The sequence below is a fragment of the Antennarius striatus genome, chromosome 2 (genome assembly GCF_040054535.1).
Source record: "Antennarius striatus isolate MH-2024 chromosome 2, ASM4005453v1, whole genome shotgun sequence".
Taxonomy (NCBI): Eukaryota; Metazoa; Chordata; class Actinopteri; order Lophiiformes; family Antennariidae; genus Antennarius; species Antennarius striatus.
In genome coordinates this window covers 20,942,938-20,963,509 of record NC_090777.1, presented here as the reverse complement: position 1 = coordinate 20,963,509, position 20,572 = coordinate 20,942,938, and the positions used below count along the sequence as shown (strand labels likewise).

At 43.3% G+C, this 20,572-nt stretch overlaps 1 protein-coding gene across 3 annotated transcripts in view; it reads right to left on the bottom strand.

The window, feature by feature from the left end:
- rarga (retinoic acid receptor gamma a) overlaps positions 1-20,572 on the bottom strand; it is a 42,597-nt gene that overhangs the window by 14,744 nt on the left and 7,281 nt on the right. Inside the window, exons 1-2 of one of the 3 annotated variants that reach the window (XM_068305379.1) lie at positions 20,237-20,363; positions 12,876-13,248 (exon numbers count right to left, since the gene is read on the bottom strand). In XM_068305379.1, the coding sequence (XP_068161480.1) occupies positions 12,876-13,044 (169 nt within the window). In that variant the 5' untranslated portion in view covers positions 13,045-13,248; positions 20,237-20,363. Of the gene's footprint in view, positions 1-3,289; positions 3,788-12,875; positions 13,249-20,236; positions 20,364-20,572 lie in introns of those variants that run through there. The other 2 variants (XM_068305371.1, XM_068305386.1) reach the window with 2 other exon arrangements.

Here is a 20,572-nt window from a genome sequence, read left to right as displayed (position 1 = left end):
TTGTGGGTTTTAAATTACAGGAGAAACAGGTTTCACACTTCCATCAGTAGTGACTAGATTTAACTTTGTACTTAAAAGTTGTATTGTTGCATTTGCATAACAGTTTTCAGAGACAGGTAAAGTCATCTCTATCAGGCCTATCAATTACAAACCAGTGACCTTGGACCAGTTGAGTACTTAAGCCGTTTTAACTTCAGCACATTCATTTGACATTATCTTGAAAGGATCAACAAGGTTTATGTATATATAACAGCACTGGCAAGTCTTCATTAGAGCTGAAACCAGGCTATTATAAGTGTCCTTCGTTTCCTCGCTTACATGCACGCACGCACGCACACGCACACACGCGCGCACGCACACACACACACACACACACACACACACACACACACATCAAACTCTCAAACCAAGGTACCACTATCTATTACGAGTCCTGCCCCTTTGGGCATTCTAATCTTTTAATTGAATCTTTTGTAATTATAATGAAATAACTGCAGACCTCCATCAGTGAGAAAATGATTTGGGCCAGAATGTGGCAGCAGTCGTAGGAAGCTCTTATTTCTCTGCCACTGCTGCCAGGGTATACCCCCATTTCAATTAGCTCACATTTTAACAACACATTAAAGGAAAACAAAGAGGCTTGGGATTTTGCACACATCTGTTTGTGAGTGAGACTGCACACATTGTGATGTATTGCAGTAGCAATCTATTACTGTTGTGTCACTCTCTTTAATATATTGACTGTAATCTTCACAATGGATGTCCGAACAGCGTTCAAAACGATTGAACTACCAGTCTGTTTTGGTGGGAAAAACACACTTCCAATGCCTCTGACCCTTGAGAACTGTTAAGTGTAATTGCCTCATTCTTCTACGCAAATGAACATTGACACAGAGGGGATTGGTCCGTATAGGCTCTCTCTTAAATGGCTTCCCCAGCAGTTGACTAATTCAGTTCACATTGACGTACGACTGAATCTGTGTCCATTATCCTGACGCGCAAGGCAGCTCAGATGTAGTAGTAGCTCCACGGTAGGAGGCACTTAGGCGCACGACACCAGGCAAGAGGGTTGAAAGGGTCTCCTTTTCAGCAAATTGACAAGGCCACCACACATGATGTAGATCTGACATTGGCCAGGCCATAGCCTCTGACTAACCTCTGACATTGAGGTCTTCCACTGGTGAACAAAAACACTGGAAAACTGACCACACTCTTTAGTCCTTTGACTGTCCCGGGGTAGCAGCCAACAACAGTGACACTAATCACCACAGGAAATTTATTGCCACAGCAATAGGATACACTGATTGGTGGTGGTGGTGGGGGGCAGCAATTTTAATTGTGTTTTCCACAGGTTGTCAAAGAAAGCAGATGTTTCCTGACAATGTTTTCATGAAATTCAATTTAAAGTGTATGTTGAAATTTTTGCTGAATTTCTTTTAGTAAGAAACACACCACAGGTTGAGAGTAGTTAATATGTTGTGGAGAATCATGCCAGGGCCAGGCAAGTCTCTTTACAAACCCAGACACTGGAAGGCAGATAGGTCCCTCTGTTGCGCAGCTGGTCCAGCTTCATGAGATTTCAGACTCAAACATCAATTCATTAGCCTCACTGATGAGGACAATGAGGGGCAACTGCTTGAGCAAAGAGAACCATTATGGTTCCTCACGTGAGGATCGGGCAGCCATGTTTACAAAGGTTATTGAGCACAGAGGGCTTGAAACAGTACACCTCACCAGCCTCCACTCTGCTCCGCTCTGCTGATCTAAGCTCCCTCACCCTCAAGGCAGTTTTTTATCTCTTTGATTATCTGGAACAAAGATCCAAAAGAAAAATGTACTCCTAGAATCTGGAGGCCTAATTTACATGAGCATGTGTGTGAACTGCTTTAAAGGAGAGGCCATGGAGGCCTGATTGATTAAATAAACAAATCTCATCTTGTTATCATCAAGGCTCCCCTTTCTAAGCAGAGCAGGCTGGGTTGGCTGGAGTCCCCCCTGGCCTCGGCCTCCTCTGACAGGGCATCTGTCTTCATTAAAGCTCAGCCAGTGTGCATGACAGCCACTGAAATGCTGGTGTCTTCACGATTAATGAAGACAGATGACTCCCCCCGAGAGGCAGTAAAAAGGAACAAAAAGAAGGAGGATGAACAAACAAAAAACAACAAAAAAAATTCCAAAAGCATCACAAAAAAAAGAACACCGTGTATCCCACTGCTCTATCTCTTCTTGGATTCTTTGCTTGTTTTCCCAGTCATATATGGTTTGTGCTCTCCATACTTCTCCTACCATACAGTGGATTACACCCCCACTCTTTTCCACTCTGACATACTCTCTCACAGCGGTAGCAGCCCCCTGCAAGTGCATGGAAATGGACCACAGTTTTGTTTGTCCAGACACAGGTCTGTTGTTGGAGTCCGAGCCTTGTCTAAAGTCAGAGGCGGAAGGAGAAGAGGAAAAATGAGAGTCTGACAGAAAAAATAGGGAGAAAAGAAAGCCCGTTATAAAGTCCCCTAAGCTCTTCAAAGGCTGTGTATGCATTCCACATTTTAATTTATTCATATCCACTCTTCCATTAAATAATTAATCTACTTATTAATTCATGTCTATTTGGCTCAAACAACTTATGCATCCAGTATCCAGGAGCGTAAACAAACTTATGACGAGAACGAGAACTTTGAACTTCATAAATATCAAACAGAACACAGTTATTAATAACTTTACATGAGACATACATTAGAATCTAACCTGGAGATTAAAACACACACTATGAATGAAAGACAACCCACACATGCATGAGTATCCAAAGCATCAGGGATTTCTGTTTCTCTTCCTCATCAACATCTTTCCTCTTTCTTCCCTCATCTATGTCTACTGACAGCTTTGTTTTTAGTACACAACATTTGGCAAGGTCAAACCCCAGGTAGCTATCACACTCACTGAAACTTGACTCCATGTGCACAGACTCACTGCTCCATCATGGACATACATGCCAATTCACAGAAACACAGACACATTTAATATATCATAGCAGAGTATCTTTCAGATGTCTGAGCAGCTCAAACTGGCTGTGGGATGTGAGGGGAGGGGACAGAAGACAAGAGGGGACTGTCTGTCCTGGTCTTTTCCTGTGTTGCTCTGAAACCACTGACAGTAGCCCCCACAATGGGATATGAAAGTCAGCAATCAGAGAGAGGGGATGAATAGAGAGACAGAGAGAAAGAGACAACGAGAATGGAAAAAAGAATCACAATCGTGTCATACATGAATAGCCAAACAGGATGCCACTTACACTGAACGCTGGCACTGCCCGTCCAAGTGAAGGGGTCCAACCCCGCAAAGAAGGGGCTCGCCTTCCGCAGCATGCATGCACCACGACTGGTGACATCATAGAGCTGACGGGGGCCCATTCCCAGAGCCTCCATACAGTCAAACATGGCAACCCCCCCACCCTCAGCAGAAATCACTATGAGCCCTCAGTCCTTCCTACGTCCTGCCCTGCTTCCACAGCTCAGTCACCCAACGAGGCAGTGACAACAAACTGTAGCAACAGCTAGCTGGATCTTCTGCTTCCCTTCCTTCACTTATCTCTTGTTGTCACCCTCTCTGCTATTCTTTCCTCTCGATGCTGAAGTTTCCCTCTTGTCCTATCAGCTGGAATTCAGATCTGGTTCCTGCCTGGCTGAGCTGACTTTCTCCTCTCCCCCTGCCCTTGGGTGAGCTGCTCACTGTCTGCTGTAACAGACCTAAATAACAGCCTCTCACGGCTCTTGCTGAGTCCCAGACACGGCGGAGCGAACCAACTGCTTCGGCATGACGCTCTGAGAGGGGGCGGAGAGAGAGAGAGAGAGAGAATGCCAGAGAGGGAGGGATAGAGAGAGGCATCCAAGCAGTGGGGGGGCAGAGAAGAGAAAGAGGAAGGAGGGGGGGTGGTTGTCCAGCGCTGGAGGAAGAACTGGTCTGGTTATGGGACAAAACTCTTCCGCTCTTGTTTTTCTGTCTGCGCTGCTTTTGGGTTTCATATTTCAGTTCAGAATGCAAACAAACAGCCCCCCCCCTCCATTCATGTCCCATTCAGATCTGGTCCCTGTCCCTGCCTGTCTTTACATTGCACCTCCCCCAATTCCCCTGCAGTAAATACGAGCCCCTTCCCCTCCCTCCTCTGAGCCCCGTCCCTAATCATAACCATATTAAAGTCCAGCCACTGGCCGAGAGAGTTTTTCTCCGAGAGAAAGAGAGCCAGAAAGGCCAGAGAAAGAACATTGTGCTTTGGTTGAATCCAGATACCAGATGCCAGAGTAAATCCCTCCCTCCTCTCTGTCTGTTTGAGGGAACAGAAGATGGGCAGTTCTTTCTGTCTGTCCCTCTGGAAGTGCTTTAACAGTGATGAATGAGGGCTGCCTTGCTCAATCCTCGCCTTGCTTTTACAAAGACAAATGCCCTCAATATACAAACACACCATGTGCTGGACACACTTCTCACAGGTTCACTTGACCTTGTTTGTGATTTATTCCTGAGAAATAAGGGAACTGCACAGAAATAAATACAGATGCAGATGTGGATTAATTGAAACACTGCAAAAATAAAAATAAACAAATAAAAATCTGCCTTCCTCATGGAGTCTTTTTTTAATCACACGCCGTTCTATATAAAGCTAAAACAATTACATTTACAAGTTTACAGTGCCCTCGCAGTGACAGTGAATTAAAAAAAAATCAATAGGTGATCTACGGTCAGCAAAACAGCCTGTCACTGGTCCTAACTGTTGCTCAGCAGATAAATAGACCAGGCTACAGCAAAGAGCCTCACACAATGAGATATATATGATAGTAAAATGGTTTGTGTCTGTGTGCCCGAAACATTAAATTCACCCCCCCCCCCCGTCAGACCAATACAAGTGGTACAGCCCAGCTGGCAAAAAAGACAACATTTCCTGTCAATCTGTGCTGCTAGCTACGGTCTCCATAAACACACAGTGCCCCCCCACCCCCGTCTCCTGTCTAACACTTCAGTCTCTTTCCTGTCTCATGAAAGAAACCATGCATTCACATTTTGGGCCAGTCTGAATGATGTGGATGAAAATGTTTATTGATCTAAAAGCTATTGCTTCAGGTGAGGCCTTTTGTTTATTTTCTTTAGCTGGAAAAAGTCATGTAAGTCATATACACATGTGGGTCGATAATCCTCAGACACACACTCATGGACGTAAATAGACACACTTTTAGCAACACTTTTGGTGCAATAAAACGGAACATCAGTGGTTTTAATGCTTCTTCATAAAGCTGTCACGTCATAAGAAGGAAGCTTTATGACAGCATGGAAAGAACAGCGAGGCTTGATAAGAAACTTTTAGCTCAAACTTACCCTCATTAACATCTTGTTGTTAAAAGCCCCTACCCATTTACGAAGTAATGAAAAAAAAACATCTCATCTGGATGCATTGCAGATTAAATCATCACTGCCCCGAGTCACATTTTTGTGATCCACAACATGTCTCTTGTCTCCTTCCTGTCCTTATTTTCCTCGTGGCTAGTTTTATACGCCGTTCTGGAAACTAAAAACTGGATAATCCCCCTGTGTTCACAAGCTCTACGTAATAACAGTGTTGTGTGCCAGAGCGGCTCTCTGGACCAGCAAGCCATCAAATAATCAATTCATAATACCATGTGCTCATACTTGCAGCTCTTTTGATTCTGAAGATTTATGGGCCCCATCCAACTCTCTCCTAGTTCTGACATTTCTCTTTACTGTGTTTGAGACTATAATTCAAACCACTAACCTCAGGTTCTCCACTTACTGGCACACTGAGCTGTGACTACGAGGCTTCCAGCGCTTCACAGGGTTTGCAGAGAGAGTTTAGACATCTTATCTACACATACTCCATACTATACATACTGCTGCTGACCCAGGCCATTCCCTGCCTCCCCTCCCTCCTCCCTTTCCTTCCCCAGCCAGAGAGGTTGAACTCCAGAAGAAACCCCCACTGGGCCACTAACTTTCCCCCCAAACTTATCCTGCCCTCCCTCCTTCTCTCCTTCGGTCTCTGGCTCACAAGTCTCCATCGCTTTCCTTACCTCCACCCCTCCAACCCGACTCCGTTTCTGCAAATACTCTCTCCATTTCATCAAGTTCCCTATGGCCGTTTTTTTTCCTGACTGCATGATTTGTTTTGGTTGACAAAGTTCTCTGCTTTTGTTTCTGGCTCCAAATATTTCAATTTCCATTGCTGCCAACTCGCTGCTCATTTTGTGTGACTGTTGTTTTCACTTTTGCCAAATTGTCAGACTAGTTAGACTTTTAGATATATAACAGATAAACAGAATAATTAAACGCCTGTTTTAGATGTTTTTGACAATATTTTATGTCTCATGCTCTACCTATTTATCTGCACAGCAGAGCAGGACGCTACGTCAGCTTCTATCTCCACGTGGGCTGGAGCCCAGGAAAATCAGGCTTTACTACTGTCTGACACTCTGATGCCAATTACAGATAAAACATATACAACACATTGTTGCCACTTCCTCTGTGTACAGGCATTCAGGTTCCAGCCAAGCAGTCAACAACACAGTGGTTTGTGAGGCAATAAAGTCCAGCTTTTTAAAAATGCCTATGTGCTAAACACAGCATGGTGATTTTGAAAGGAATGTGGAGCTTTTCCATAGCTGATGTGAGCATGTGTGCAGCGTGTGGACGTGCTGAAACAGATTGCCAATGATCATAGAGACACTGAACACAAGTTCACAACGCACTCCCAGTAAGAAAAACACACAGACATCCTGCATGTAGACACAATCTTTTTATTGATAAATTAGCTTAATGTAGGAGATTGAAAACATGATCTGAGCACATGACATTCTTTTGTCCTTTTCATTTATGTGTCCGTTATGAGTGGTGACATGTTGCTTGGTTTAATTCAGTGAACACAAGAGTGTTAACATCCATCAATTTCTCCACCAGTAGTAAGTTTTACACATGTTCAGCTCTGACAAGACATGTAACATTATCCACTCATCTATCTCACTCTCACAATATATCTCTGGAAGGTACCTCAAATGTCACTGAGAAGGGAAGCGGGGAAAAATGAGGTAAGACTTCATAGGAAGCCTGTTTTTTAATCGTGGCCATATCAGTCACATGCTTGTCTCAGCAAAGTCCTAGAAGGGCTACTTTTCCGATCATTATCATTCTTGGCAATCTGTCAGACTTTTTTGCTTTTTGTCTTTTTCCTCCCGCTCACTGAACTGTCATGGCATTTTGCTAACCGTGTTTTGCTGGAGGAAAAACAAAAGATCTTTTAGTTGTGCTGCCTCAAATAAAAACATTCCCTGTCTTGTTCTCGTGGGTGCCTATGTACCCTCCCCATGTCTTCTGATGGACCAGCCCGCCTTTCTTTCCATTGCAACTCTTTGTCTACCATGTGTTCAAAAAGGCCCATCTGAAAACAGACCTTACCATTTTTTAATAGCAGGCTCTTTATCCTCATCTGTCATCAAGTCAGAGCTGTAGTAAACTCTGTGGCCTCTCCCTTACCACTGACCTTTGCAGACTTTCCATACATGCAAGCATTTGAGCACTCATAAACACACACAGACTTAAAACATAAACACACAAAGTTTCAAAGTTTCCAGGACTTTAGGAAAAATTGGTTCCAACTTGCAAAGAGGGATAATCAGCGGAAATCCAAGGTGAAAGCTGAGAGGAAAGAGAGAAAAGAGTGAGCAAACTCAAGAGAGCATGAGTTGACAGGTGGACCTCATTGGAGGCGCTGATCTTCCACTCAGTTTCACAAAAACTTATTCAGAGTGGTGTTTAAAGTGCCATAGTGGACCTTTTTCTCCATTTTAACTGTCATCTGCAGAGTGTTGGCCAGGTTTTGAAAAATAAAGGTAGCAGTCAGTCAGTCATCTTCAGATTACCACCGCTGTATCCGCCACAGCGGGTCACGGGGAGCCGGAGCCTATCTCGACGGCATAGGGCGTGAGACACTCCGGGCACGACGCCAGTGCACCGCGGAGCCACACACAAAGACATACAACCATGCGCACACACACTACTCCTACGGGCAATTTGGAACGGCCAATCAACCTGAAGCGCATGCTTTTGGGGGTGGGAAGAAGCCGGAGAACCCGGTGAGAACCCATGCAGACACGGGGAGAGCATGCAAACTCCGCAGAGTTGTGAGGCAACAGCGCTAACCACTGCACCACCGTGCCGCCCATTAAGGTAGCACTGCGAGCAAAAAATCAATTTCCAGAAAGTCAGGGAAGGTCTCAGACTTGAGACTTATGGTCATCCAGAGCGATGAGAGCATGAATGTTGGAAGATGCAGAGAGGTTAATTTAAGCAAAAGAGGCTCCAGTCTCACTGATGGATCAAGGGCACAGCCCAACAGCACTTACACATGCTGTCATCACACACACAAATGTTTGTCCCGGCATTGATAATTTGCTATGTATATCATGGCAACAGGAGCAGAGGTGCCAGCAGGCAGATGGCTCTATTAAAGAGCTTTTCTCTGGTTAGGTGTTGACACGAGCCACTTTCAGACAGGCATTGCACAACAGCGCCGAAACAAATTCCCTTCCCTGTGACCTCTTTGGTGCGTTCAAACTGGACCAGCCTGAACTTCACAACGCCACCTCAGTGTGTGTTCAGTGTATGCCAGCATTCCACACTGCCAGTGCACTTCATTCATACATACAGCAGCTTTGACGTCACAGAGGTGGCACAAACTGATACCCTATTACGTCTACATTGCATTCACACAGAGTGGAATAAATGTGCAACAGACATGGAATGAAAATGCTGTCTGAATGGGACCATGAATACTACTACTGTGAATAATAATTATTTGTGTCTTATACATGATCTGAAAACTACTGCTGGATAGAGCTAAGAGGATACGCAAGAACAAGAAAATGGAAATGAGAGTTTTAGTTTAGTGTCTGTAGTGCAGCTTCTGCTTGAAAGGAGATCAGAGCTCATCCTTTTCATATCCATACATAGCTCCATTTCTCTTTGTCTCCCTCCCATCCTTCACTCACATAAATAGTATACCCATATCAGTATACGCATATGCACCGAGACAAATCCAAACCATCACGGCCAGCCACAAACCTGCCCACCTCCACCTAGGATGGAAACTCGGCACTTGAACGTTTATGAAAATAAATGTTCACTTGCATCGGTGAAAGCTTCACTGACAAACATATTACCCTGCTGTTCCTCTTCCCCATTTAAAGATTTGCTTCAAAATTCCTTCTCATACCATACTTTTCAACAAAATGGCTCCTTTACACAACTCCCCAAGCTCCCTGACCTCCTTGTGTGTTTGTATGTGTGAGTGTTTATAGGAATGCAATGACTGGTTTTAATTATGTCACTGAATGAGGATTTTTTTTTCTGTTGGAACATTTGGATCCTCTCTCTATCTGCCTGACTTAATGGTGTGTGTGTGTGTGTGTGTGTGTGTGTGTACACATGTGTGTGTCACTATTCACATACACACAAACAGATGCAAGCATATTTCCTGGGCAGCCAATATACTAATATTAGTGTAATAGCACATAAAAGTACAGTATTTTCCATTTGTAAGCACCCTACACACACTCTACATAATTTCATCTTGTGTCCATCGGAGGTGCAACTGAGCAGCTTTTCTACATTTTGACATTCATCTCTATTAATTCTTCATTTTCATCAAACTGTGAGACTGAAAATGCTGAGCCTCTCATGAGCTGTCTCACCCAACAGAAATTTAAAAATTATGGTTTGGGTTTAAAGTCTGAGGCCGGAAGAGGACATCAGATTTTTGTCTGAGCCATGTGGCCTGAAGGAAATGACCTGCTTGCTTTTCAAAACATCCCCGTAGCTGGCTTTGGGGCCAGGGCTCCAGCCCTGATTGGTGCATGCTTAGAGAGGTGTTTCAGGGCTCAGTGGTGATGTTATCACATAGTAAGTGGCCTTAATGGGCTTCCAACTGTTTTGTTTGAGGGCTCTCATAATGACAGGGATCAACTGATAATGGCCTCTACTGCACACTGCTGTCAGACCTTCTCATGGATGAACAAATGTCTTTGCGCCTTTATAAAGACACGGGTGGTGAAGAAGGGAGTCTGGTAGCACACTTGTATGGACAGTTAACCTCATTCACACATGATTCGTTGGTGGAGATGAAGCACTAAGGGTTTCTGGGTCCACTGACTCCATGTGTGCATTAGGAAAGAAGAACCACCTATTGTCGTTACATGTGCAAACATAGTCTTCGTATCCCATCCCTGCCCTCTCCTAACTCTTTCCACATTTGTGCAAAACAGGTATTTCCAAAGACAAACTGGTGCCAAAACTGAGTGCCGCCATGGGAGGTGCTCCAACCTGTCGGCACAGCATGCACACCCAACAAAGGTAGGTGTCACCCCGGCTGGGCAAGAATGCAGTGCTATTTATTGCACACAAAACACACACACAAGACTGTCTGCAGTGCTGCTCCCTTCATGTTGAAGGTATTTTCTTAGTCTGACTTACAGAAACCCCTGACAACAATGAACAGGCCTGTTAAGCCAACTCCTGTAGAAGGAGAAGGAAAAAAACTAGGTCTGGGGAATGTCCTAACCAAGGCCTTTTGTCTAAGAGACTGGGGAATGAGACTGCTGTCAGTAAAATGACTTGTAACATTCTTTATCAGGGAAGACAACAAAGAGAGGTTTTAAAAGTTGGTTCAAACAGCTGAGAGTTTTCCATTCACTGGCTACAACATGAACTGATACTTTTTGTATGTGCTTTAGCACCAGGAAGTTATAGATATGTCGAGGGTGGAAAAAGATGGAAAATAAATGAATGGCAAAAATGTAACTGGTTATTTAAGATATGTACTAAAAAAATTAGCTGAAATTTTCCCAATAATAGCTTCTGAAATTAATGAGTTTTCTGATTTGAGTCCCAGAAAACAACTAAAATACTGCTGATCCTAATATTTATAATAAGTAATATCAGACCAAGACTGACATTGATTGTCAAGATGAAATATTTAAAAGGTGACACGGAATGAAAAAAGTCATTCTTTTCATATCAAGGGGTTGAAGCTAATTGTTACGATGATCCCGATTTAATCTCTGACCCTGGCCTTGTTGTAGCTCTGACACAGAGCTTAAACCTAGTAACGGGAGTCCTTAACCCTTGTGAATGATACTAGTGCCAAAGTGGATGTGTCAGTACAAGCAGTCATGTATGAAGGCCAGTGCATGTGGTTGCCTGTGCCTGTATGTGCTTCGATTCTTGTTTTTGTTTTAACTTATGCCAGTGTAAAAAAAAAAAAAAAACAGGAAAAAAAACAAAGAATCCATCTGTCAGTGCTGCGGGATTTCAGTCTGCATCAGGGTTATGTTTCCAGTTTTTAGATGAAAGAAGTGCTCTATGTGTCATAGACAGAGAGTGGGAAGAGTGTCTCTGGTGGTGAGTTTGTATGTGTGTTTTCCTAGCAGGGTGTGTTCTTGGATTCCACCACAGTAGGACATTACCCCCAGGTGCTTGCTCTCTCTCGCTCTCTCTCTCTCTCGTTCTGTGAAAATACCTTGAGGATTAGGTGGGCAGCAGCAGCTAAGAGGAAGAGGGGGGTGTGAAGTAGTGATTGACGGCTGAAAGGCTGGAGAGGCGCTCAGGCATGCTGTGGTAGGGGAAAGAGGGGGACTGCACACACAGGCAGGGGGCTCTCAGGCTCTCTGCACTCAGCTGTTGCCACCCACACCCATTATAGCCCCCCCACCACCACCTACTACCCACCACCTGCTGCCCCCTTTGCGCTGCGCCCAGATAAGATTTCAAATAACTTCTGTTTACCTTTACCTCTTGCCTTAATCCCAGAGAAAGTGCTTGTTTTCTTTCTGTATTTCTTTCACATTTTCACTCTCACCATCGTTCTTGGCAAATTATGGAGCTGTTTTATCCAAGGACAAATCTTGACCTGGAATCTTTATGCTGAAAATCTATGTTTGGAAATAAGCAGGTGTTTTGATCAATGTCTGCATCATATGTATAAAGCTGTCTAGTTTTCTAATTCAGCGAAGAACTCCGGATTACCAAGTTTCCTCCTCTTGGTGCTCTGAGCGCCATGCATCACTTAGTCCTTGTGCTTCAGCATACAACAGTGCCCCCAGTGGCTACGTTTAAAACTACAACTCAAATATAACATGCATCTGTTTGTGGTCAGTCTGGTTGAGAATGCCCCCTTCAGCTCACCTTTCTTTCTACAAAAAAAAGTGTGTGGTAGGTTCATTCTGAATAAACAGTCAGACAAGTCTTTGAATAACAATTGTGTGCATTTTCAAATATTTGTTGATGCTCCTAGCACTCACCACCTCACACTAAAAGAATGTTGTTTTGTCTCTAATTGCAGACTTGTGGGTTTGTCTGCCTCACAAAAGCTCTGTGAGAGGTCGAAACCCCCCACCACCCCCAACACACAGACACCCACACACACCTACACATACACACTCATACACAAAAACTAGTGAAGCCAGAGCCAGAGTTTGTGGTTACAACCACACCATCTTCAAGCATCTATAGGGAAACCACAGGACCAGGGTAATCATTGTATTGATGAAAGCGGACTTTTTCCAGATGATTTCTTTGGGGGGGTTTAAACACTACTCCTCCTATATCACAAGCAGATCCTGAAGTTTTCCGTCTCTATAAAATTGTACATAATGACAAGCAATTTTAAATAGCCATATTTTTTTCCCTTCCTGTGCCCAATAAAGTTGTTTCATATGACTTTATTAAAATGAAGCTATCTATGGGTCATATATAGAGCTGGAGCTGAAATGGAAAACTGTCGGTGAGGAGGTGGAAAATTAAAACACACAGCAATAAAAATGACTTACAGAGAGCGGCCATCTCTTTGGGCAGGTCAGCACCAAATCTCCCAAACAGGCTACTGTTGGCCAGCAGGTCAAAGGGGGAGTGGCTTCTCATCGAGTTGAAGGCAAAGGGGTAGACAGCAGGTGGGAAGCCGGTCATGTGACCCACCTGCTGTTCCCTGTTGGTAGCCATGGGTGGAACACACCCAGGAGTCTGCAGCAGGCTGCTGGGTGAAGGCTTTGGACGTCAGAACACCTCAAAACTCCCGCCAAAAGTTTAAATCCGTGTCTTTTTCGAAGAGTTTCTGTATGCAGGAGATGGATGAGGAATGATGGGGCCTCTGGTTTACTGAGGGTAGGTGGACTTCAGTTAAGATGAGTCATCCAATACAAATTTCTGTGGAAGAGAAGGCAGAGAAATACGTTAGTTCTATACCCAACTTCAGATTTAATGTTCTTGAATGGCATGAATATGTTGATATAGTGTCAAGTCAGTTGTACGGAGATCCTCTCTGAATCCACCAACATGACAACCCTCACATCAACACAGAGACCATCATACATTAGCACCATGTGTCAGAGAATAGTTTATCCACTGTTCTAATGTAAAAGGGATGTGCAAACTTCATACCAACCGGTTTGAGAGAATGGGAAGGAAATATGAGGAAAGGAAGGCCGGCAAGAGCCAAAACAGATAAAGACGTGAGAGAAAAAGAATGAGTGAGCTGTGAGAGGAAAAGCCAGAAAAACTGGGACTGGGCGAGGGGAAAAGAAAATAAGAAAGAAGTTTGGAAAAAGTTATAACAGGGAAGAGCAGAAGGGAGGGAGGGCGTGAGGGAAGTAGGGGAAAAAGAGAGAGAGAAAAAGAGAGAGAGTTCTTGTTCCTGCAGTTTTGAAGAGCTTCCAGACTTCTACAGTGATTCCAGGCTATGCCATATGATTTAAATCACCAGAACTCTACTATAAAGAGCTCCTCTGTTCCTGCTGCCAGCCTAGCACAGCAGCCTGCCTCTCTGCCTCTTTCCCCTAGGACCAGAGGCCCAGACACGGGGTCCAAATCATGAGGGGAGGGAGAGAGGGTGGAGGGGAGGGGGGCGATGGGGGTAGAGGGTAAGGAAAATGAGATCCACTGATTGCTAACTGTTGCTGTCACTTCCAACTATCTTCTCTTGAGGTCAGGCTCTCATCCCACTGAGTCATTTTGGCTCTAACCTCCCGCAGTCTCCTCGTCACTTTGACTCTACACAGTAGGCACAGACGAGTCGGGCTCAGACAAGGCTGTGTTTGTGCCCGACTGTTGATGGTTAATACAACTACAAAAAAAAATAAAATCCTGCAAAAGTCTTCCATTTTCTCTTATGTGTTTTGTTTTTCCTTTCACTTCCCTAGCATGATTTCATGAGTGGGTGGTGTGATCAACTTGTTTTTTTATTTTTTTTATGTGGCTTTGAAAAAGAGCAGAGCCAAGGAATTTGGAACTGCTGTGGCTTGTGAATCCAGGAGAAAAGACAGGGGAAAAAATCTTGGTAATGAATTCGGAATAAACAAAGAAATGGGAATGATGGGGGGTTCTGAGGCTGAACTGCTGAACTGTGTGAAAACGCATGCAGGGACAGTGATGGGATGTGGGCACTGGGGGGCACTAAAAGGTGACACAGTGCCCAGGAAAAAGACATGCAAAGAAAATGAGTCACACAGTCTGAACACATACACATGGTATCAACCCCCGAAAAAAAAAATCTACACATGTGTGAGAGAGCACCCACCAACACACACCTCTCACCCTTTGCCTTTTCCAGGGCTCTGGCTCCCTCCCTACCTCTTTCTGGCTCTTTTTCTTTCAACAGAGCCAGTTAATTACACCCTACTGCTGCAGGCAGCTTCAAACCACCACTAATTTAGAGTTCCATTACAGTAAACTGTTCCACATGTGCTTCCAGGACCAAGGCAGGCTCGGGTGGCCACGTTTCAGGAAGGAGCAGCCGCCAATAGGCAGCCACCTCCATCCTGCCAACACAACCATATTGCCATCTTTCTCTTTCCTCCCTTCTCTCCGTTTCTTGCTTTCCTTTATTCAGTTATTTCACTCCCTCAATCACTCTACCTTTGAGTCTTTTCTCCCTTTTCTGACCCACCCCAGATCTCTATAATCATCTCCTTCCACCCGATCTTCTCCCCCGCCTCCGCCACTTACACCCCATCTCCTTCTCCACCACTGCTTATACAACTTGTACCATGACCCTGTGCAGCAGTTCGCCTGTGTGGCTGACACGAAAACATCACTAAAGATTTCAAAGCGGGCCTAATGAGAGAAGAGGTACAGCCTAGAAAAACATAGCTGCCAGTCACACACACACACACACACACACACACACACACACACACACACACACACACACACACACACACACACACACACACACACACACACACACACACACACACACACACACACACACACACACAGACACAATGTGTTAGTGCATATGTATGTGTGTTATGAGTATGTCCTTGGCCAGTGTTTAGCCTGTTTGGGTATCTGCCTTATGAACTCAACCCAGGCCCCATAAAAGCAGCGCAAGCTGTCTGCAAGAGTAGGAGAAAAGGAAAAAAGAAAGATAAAAAAAAGAAAAGCTATGAGAAAAAAGGAAGATAGGACCTTTTCATTCCCTCAGGAGGAAACAACAGAACGATAATCCCAAAGTCACAAAAGCCTCGCAGACAATCCCAGCTAAGAATAATGGACTACACTCACACATTCACGGTATGAAACGACAACAGTACAATGAGAAAAAAACCACACAGAGACAAAGAAAATGTAAAAACACAGAACTTAAGACAACGGAGAGATACGCAGCCTTTTAAAATAGAACCTCGTAACTTTACTCTCCCCAAACACAATAATGAATTAATAAAAGAGTTGGCGCCAGGGTTTTTTAATGAGTCACATCAGCCCAGCAGCTTTTTACAGAGCCATTTATGTTTTATGTCGGGTCCTGTGGTAGGCTCACTTTGCCAGCCCGTCTGGGGCTATAAGGGGATAAGGGGAATTTGGAGTGACCTCATCCCCTGTTAGCAAGGGCCAAATGGGCATGCAGGGCCTCCCCACTTCCCCTGAGCCTGGGGGGCACACAGGAGGCAGCAGGCGGCCAGGCAGGCGAGGAGCACCAGGCCCAGCTATGGGTGGGTTCACGGCTGCTGCTGGGACTTTCCATCATTCCCAAAGAGGTGCACTGTAGCAGTTTAAATTTACTTTGGTTGTTTCTGTAAATAGTGGAGTGTCAGACCTCACAGTATTTCATCGTGTTTGGGCAGACTCATTGGCTACACTTGAGACAATCCATTGACTTTATCACAATAAAACACCAGTTTGAGAATGAAATAAAAGCCAGAGCGTGTAAAGACAATGGGATTGCGTTGTTTGTTGAAGTATTTGGATTTCAACAAAAGGATGGCATGGAATGTAGGATTGAGAAAATGGAAAGCGAGAGAGACAGAAGAGTTCTAACAGATCGAATGTCTGTCAGACAAAAGGCATCAAATCCTATGTGAGCAAAACAACAATTGTGTTTTAACCTTGTTGATGCACAGACGCCCCTGAGGTAATAAGAACTGCATTCAAAGGTAAATAAACACTGCATGTCAGGAAGTTCTGCACCAAACAAGCTAGACAGTGTTTAATTTTCACCAGGACAAGAAACAACAGTAATTAATTTGCATTTCTGAACAGGATACAAAGTTCAGTTGCTGCCCCGGGGGGCTGACTGGTGATCGTTTCTTTCTAAAGTCAGAAAGTGCTAATAAATCACATTAATCTTGTAAATCTGTGTCTTTTTGTGTTCTCTTGTCACTCTCTGACTCTGGTGGGAAAGTTTTTTGTTTTCATCTTTCTAAGATGTATTTCTAAGATTGAATGACTTTCCATTTCTTTGGGTTATTTGAACTCAACAAAAGGCCATACTGTACTATGTGATTTTTAAACAATTTTTACTACAAGGTAATATGAAATTTTACAACGATTTGAGGTAAAGCAGAAAGCCAAGACTGTTCAGAATGACCGAGCTGTGAATTTACAGCTTCAAGTAATGAACTGTAGTAAGCAAGAAAAGCCTATAGAATCGCCAGTCCTTTGATTCTTTTTCTAACTGACTTGATCCCCTGCTTTATTTCTTGACAGAAATCTATGGTAGTTTTTCAGGGTGGATTCTCAAAATGTCAACATTATGGGAAAGGAAACGACTTGAAGCAGAAATGTTTTGGGACGTGAGTGAAGTTATTTTACTGAAACCGTTAAACATAACTTTATCGTCCCGTGTCCTGAGTTGGCAACACTGGTGTTTCCAAAATGATTGAAGCAAAAAAATATTTATTCTAATTGTCACTGCTACACATGCTTATACAAGAATACAGCAATTCTTGAAGGATTTAGAGCTGTCACAAATTAGAATGTCCCCAATGGAACTGGATCCTGATGGCGTTATCTGATCTTCAGTATTTTGGCAGTGAAACAATAGCTTCAATGCTATTATCTGATGGTAAAAGCTGACAGCTTCCAGTCTTTCAACAAGTGGCTGGTTAATGGTTCAGAAAGAAACAACTGGTGACAGATAGCTAGTGTCTCCAAACACGGCTGCATTCCAACAACTCAAACTCGTTTGACATCTATGTGCTCTGGGCATCAGACAAACAAGTATTTGCTTACAGCGACAATACAAAGTAGCAGATCTGTGTAATCGTACGTCACTTAAAAAAGTATAGGTTTTCTTCGATCCCACTGGGTCGTGTTACTATTCATTCCTTTTGTCTGTTCACCATTAAAAATTACTTCCTTAATCTTTTGGGGTTTTTTTTTACTAAGTATTCATTTTGTTAAATTTAAACGTAATGTCACAAAAGAGGCTGTTTGGACTTGCAGTGGTGGAATGAAGTATGGAAAGAGTGAGAAGTCAGTAAGACATAAAACACTTTGTGACATGATGAAGTCATCCTGACAAGTTGCTGTTTCCATGATGAAGTAGAGCTGTTTGGAGGACTCAATATGGAGACTCCAACAGCATATCCAGCCAAACAAGAAAACCACAGGAAAAGTCAATACAGAGAATTTTTTTACAAGAGAGTCAAAAAGACAAATAAAATGTTCCAAGACAGCTTCTTCAATAGATCTGATTGATAAAGCTGGTGACATTAATTAATAGATCTGGGTTTGTACTTGCTAAGAGAAGACTGATATAAGTGTCAATGGACATGTTTCTGTTTTTTGACTTGCAGAAAGAGCAATCCTGTCTCGGAAAGTGACAAGAAGATGTGTGATGGATGGATTTCACCACCGGTGCTTTTTGCCTGCAGGAGCCAAAGAAACAGTCTCACAAACAGGCCCAAACACACACACGCGACCATACACTGTATCTATAAAAGTTGAACTTTGTGCCAGAAAAGGTTTTAGATCAAGGGTATGGGGACAACTTGAAAATGAAAATGCTGACAATCAGAGCAGCACACCTGCAAAAATAGACATAGGAAATGGTGTTGGGATAGTTTCCTTGTTAATTACAGAGTGTTGGTGGAGAGCCCCTCGATTCCCCTAAAACCACCTGTTATACCCCTCCCGATTACTTCGCCTTAATGGTTACAGGAATTCCAGAAGAAGACAGGTATCAACAACTCCCAGATTTACTGCTCCAAGTCACGTCAAAAAGACAGACTGTTTTAAATACAGAAGCTGGTAAAGAGTAACAGTTGCTTCAGCGTTATAAACCCTTAGATTCTGTAGAAGTATTACAACATAATACAGCAGGTTTTGTTGTTTGGATTTACAAATCAATGTAAAAAACACAGTTTATACATTTAAGTTTTGAGGTTTTCATTGCAAATCTGTTCTCACTAAACTGATTGTAATTTTTCAGTGTTAATATTTTATCAAAAGCAGTGCCTCTCCAATTAAAATTTTTTTGGGATGATATTTAATCTTTGGCGACACACCAGTCATGATTAAAGCGCACGTACATCACATTCAAAAGAATTATAATCAAATATGCTGCGATTTGTCTGCCATTTGCATGGAAACAGAACATTTGACTAGTATCAATCATCTAACCCCACAGAAAAGTCAGTATAGACTTTTGAACCTTGTCAGTTTATGCATAAATATTCAAAACAATAAAAATGGAAAAACGTTCTGATTAGGCCATCACAGCTGATATGAAGAGATCAAGAATCTTGATACCTGGATAAAATGCAAAAAACACAAATAATATTTGATTGAACATTATAAAGATACAGCTGCTTTTCATGAACAGCTTCTCCTTGAAGGAGACTCGTGTGGCGGAGGAGTGTAGCAATGTTTCCCTGCCTCTGAGATTAGTTTTTTCTTTTGCTCCAGATGTGACCAACTCCAAATAATAGGCCAGATGATGAGGGAGGGTGACACAGACATCACTGGCCTTCAAGCAGGGATCCCTCACTCAACCATTAAGGTTTTTTTTTTTTAACTTCAATCAAACTATCCCTCACACTTATGTCAGGCCCACCAGGGGATAAAAGCAGGTGCAAAGCCAAGACAGTCCAGCTGCAGCGGTTTGTCTACTGACCAATCACTGCTTGAGCAATAAACTAAAGATGTGTGGAAAACTACGCTCCCACTGATCTCCATCTGATATCCAAATCACACAACACTAAATGCACCACGCTATGCATGGCTGTAACAAGTGGGACCTGCTAACCTAGAACACATGTAATATTTACTGCCATTCAAAGTCACGTTCAAACTCACGTCCCTGCACAGAAACAAGCATCTGCTGTTTAAAAAAGGAGAAAACAACGCATCTCTTTTCCAAGTGCTCATTTGTTGGTTATAAAAAAAAAACCAGACCAAGGCCTGGTGGGTCCTGTGGTGAATCTACATTCATATGCATCAAGCACATGCATGCCTGTACACAGAAACACACACATGCTAATAATAAAGAGGTCCACAGGCACCGGGTAACACTTGAAACAGTCGCTAATAAGCACATATGCGCATGCAGGAACCGACACAAAACACTTCAGTATGTTTTCATGTAAACTTAGTGTCACACTCACAGTAATAAAGCAGAAAGAAACAAATAGACTAAGAACCGCTCATAAACAAACATGAGTTGGGATGTTTTAGTGTTTACACATGAAAATCTGGTCAGATCTGGTCAAAACAATGATTAATTGGTCCGAAGCTCTCAAGTGCACATTTGGTCTCTGTCTTCAATTAAAATGTTAACCCGTCTCCCAACAAATGCAGCCTCTCATTCTTTCTCAGTGTCAACAAAGAAAGAATAAGAAAAAGAAAGCAAACACTGGCAATGACTTCAGAAAATAAAAAGAAAAGTTTCTACAAAGACCAGTTGGGTACTTACCAGCTTTGCCGTGGATAAGTTACAGAGATCAAGCAGTTGATGGAATGGACTGATGTGTGGAGCAAGTCAGAGAGAAGGAGAGAAGACGTGTGTACGTTCATCAGATCCTTCTGACAGCAAAGACAGGGTAGCAGTGAGCCTCCCTCTCTCTCTCACTCCCCCTCTCCCACTCTGTCTTCTTCCTCCTCCTCCTCCTCCCTCTCAGTTTCTAAACAGGCACACACTCACTCTCCCCTCACTAAGAAATAATTATACTCCTTGATTCATAAAGCCTTCCTTTGTCACATGACCCAACACTTCAAATATACAGCACATTTTTTAACAAACCACAAAATG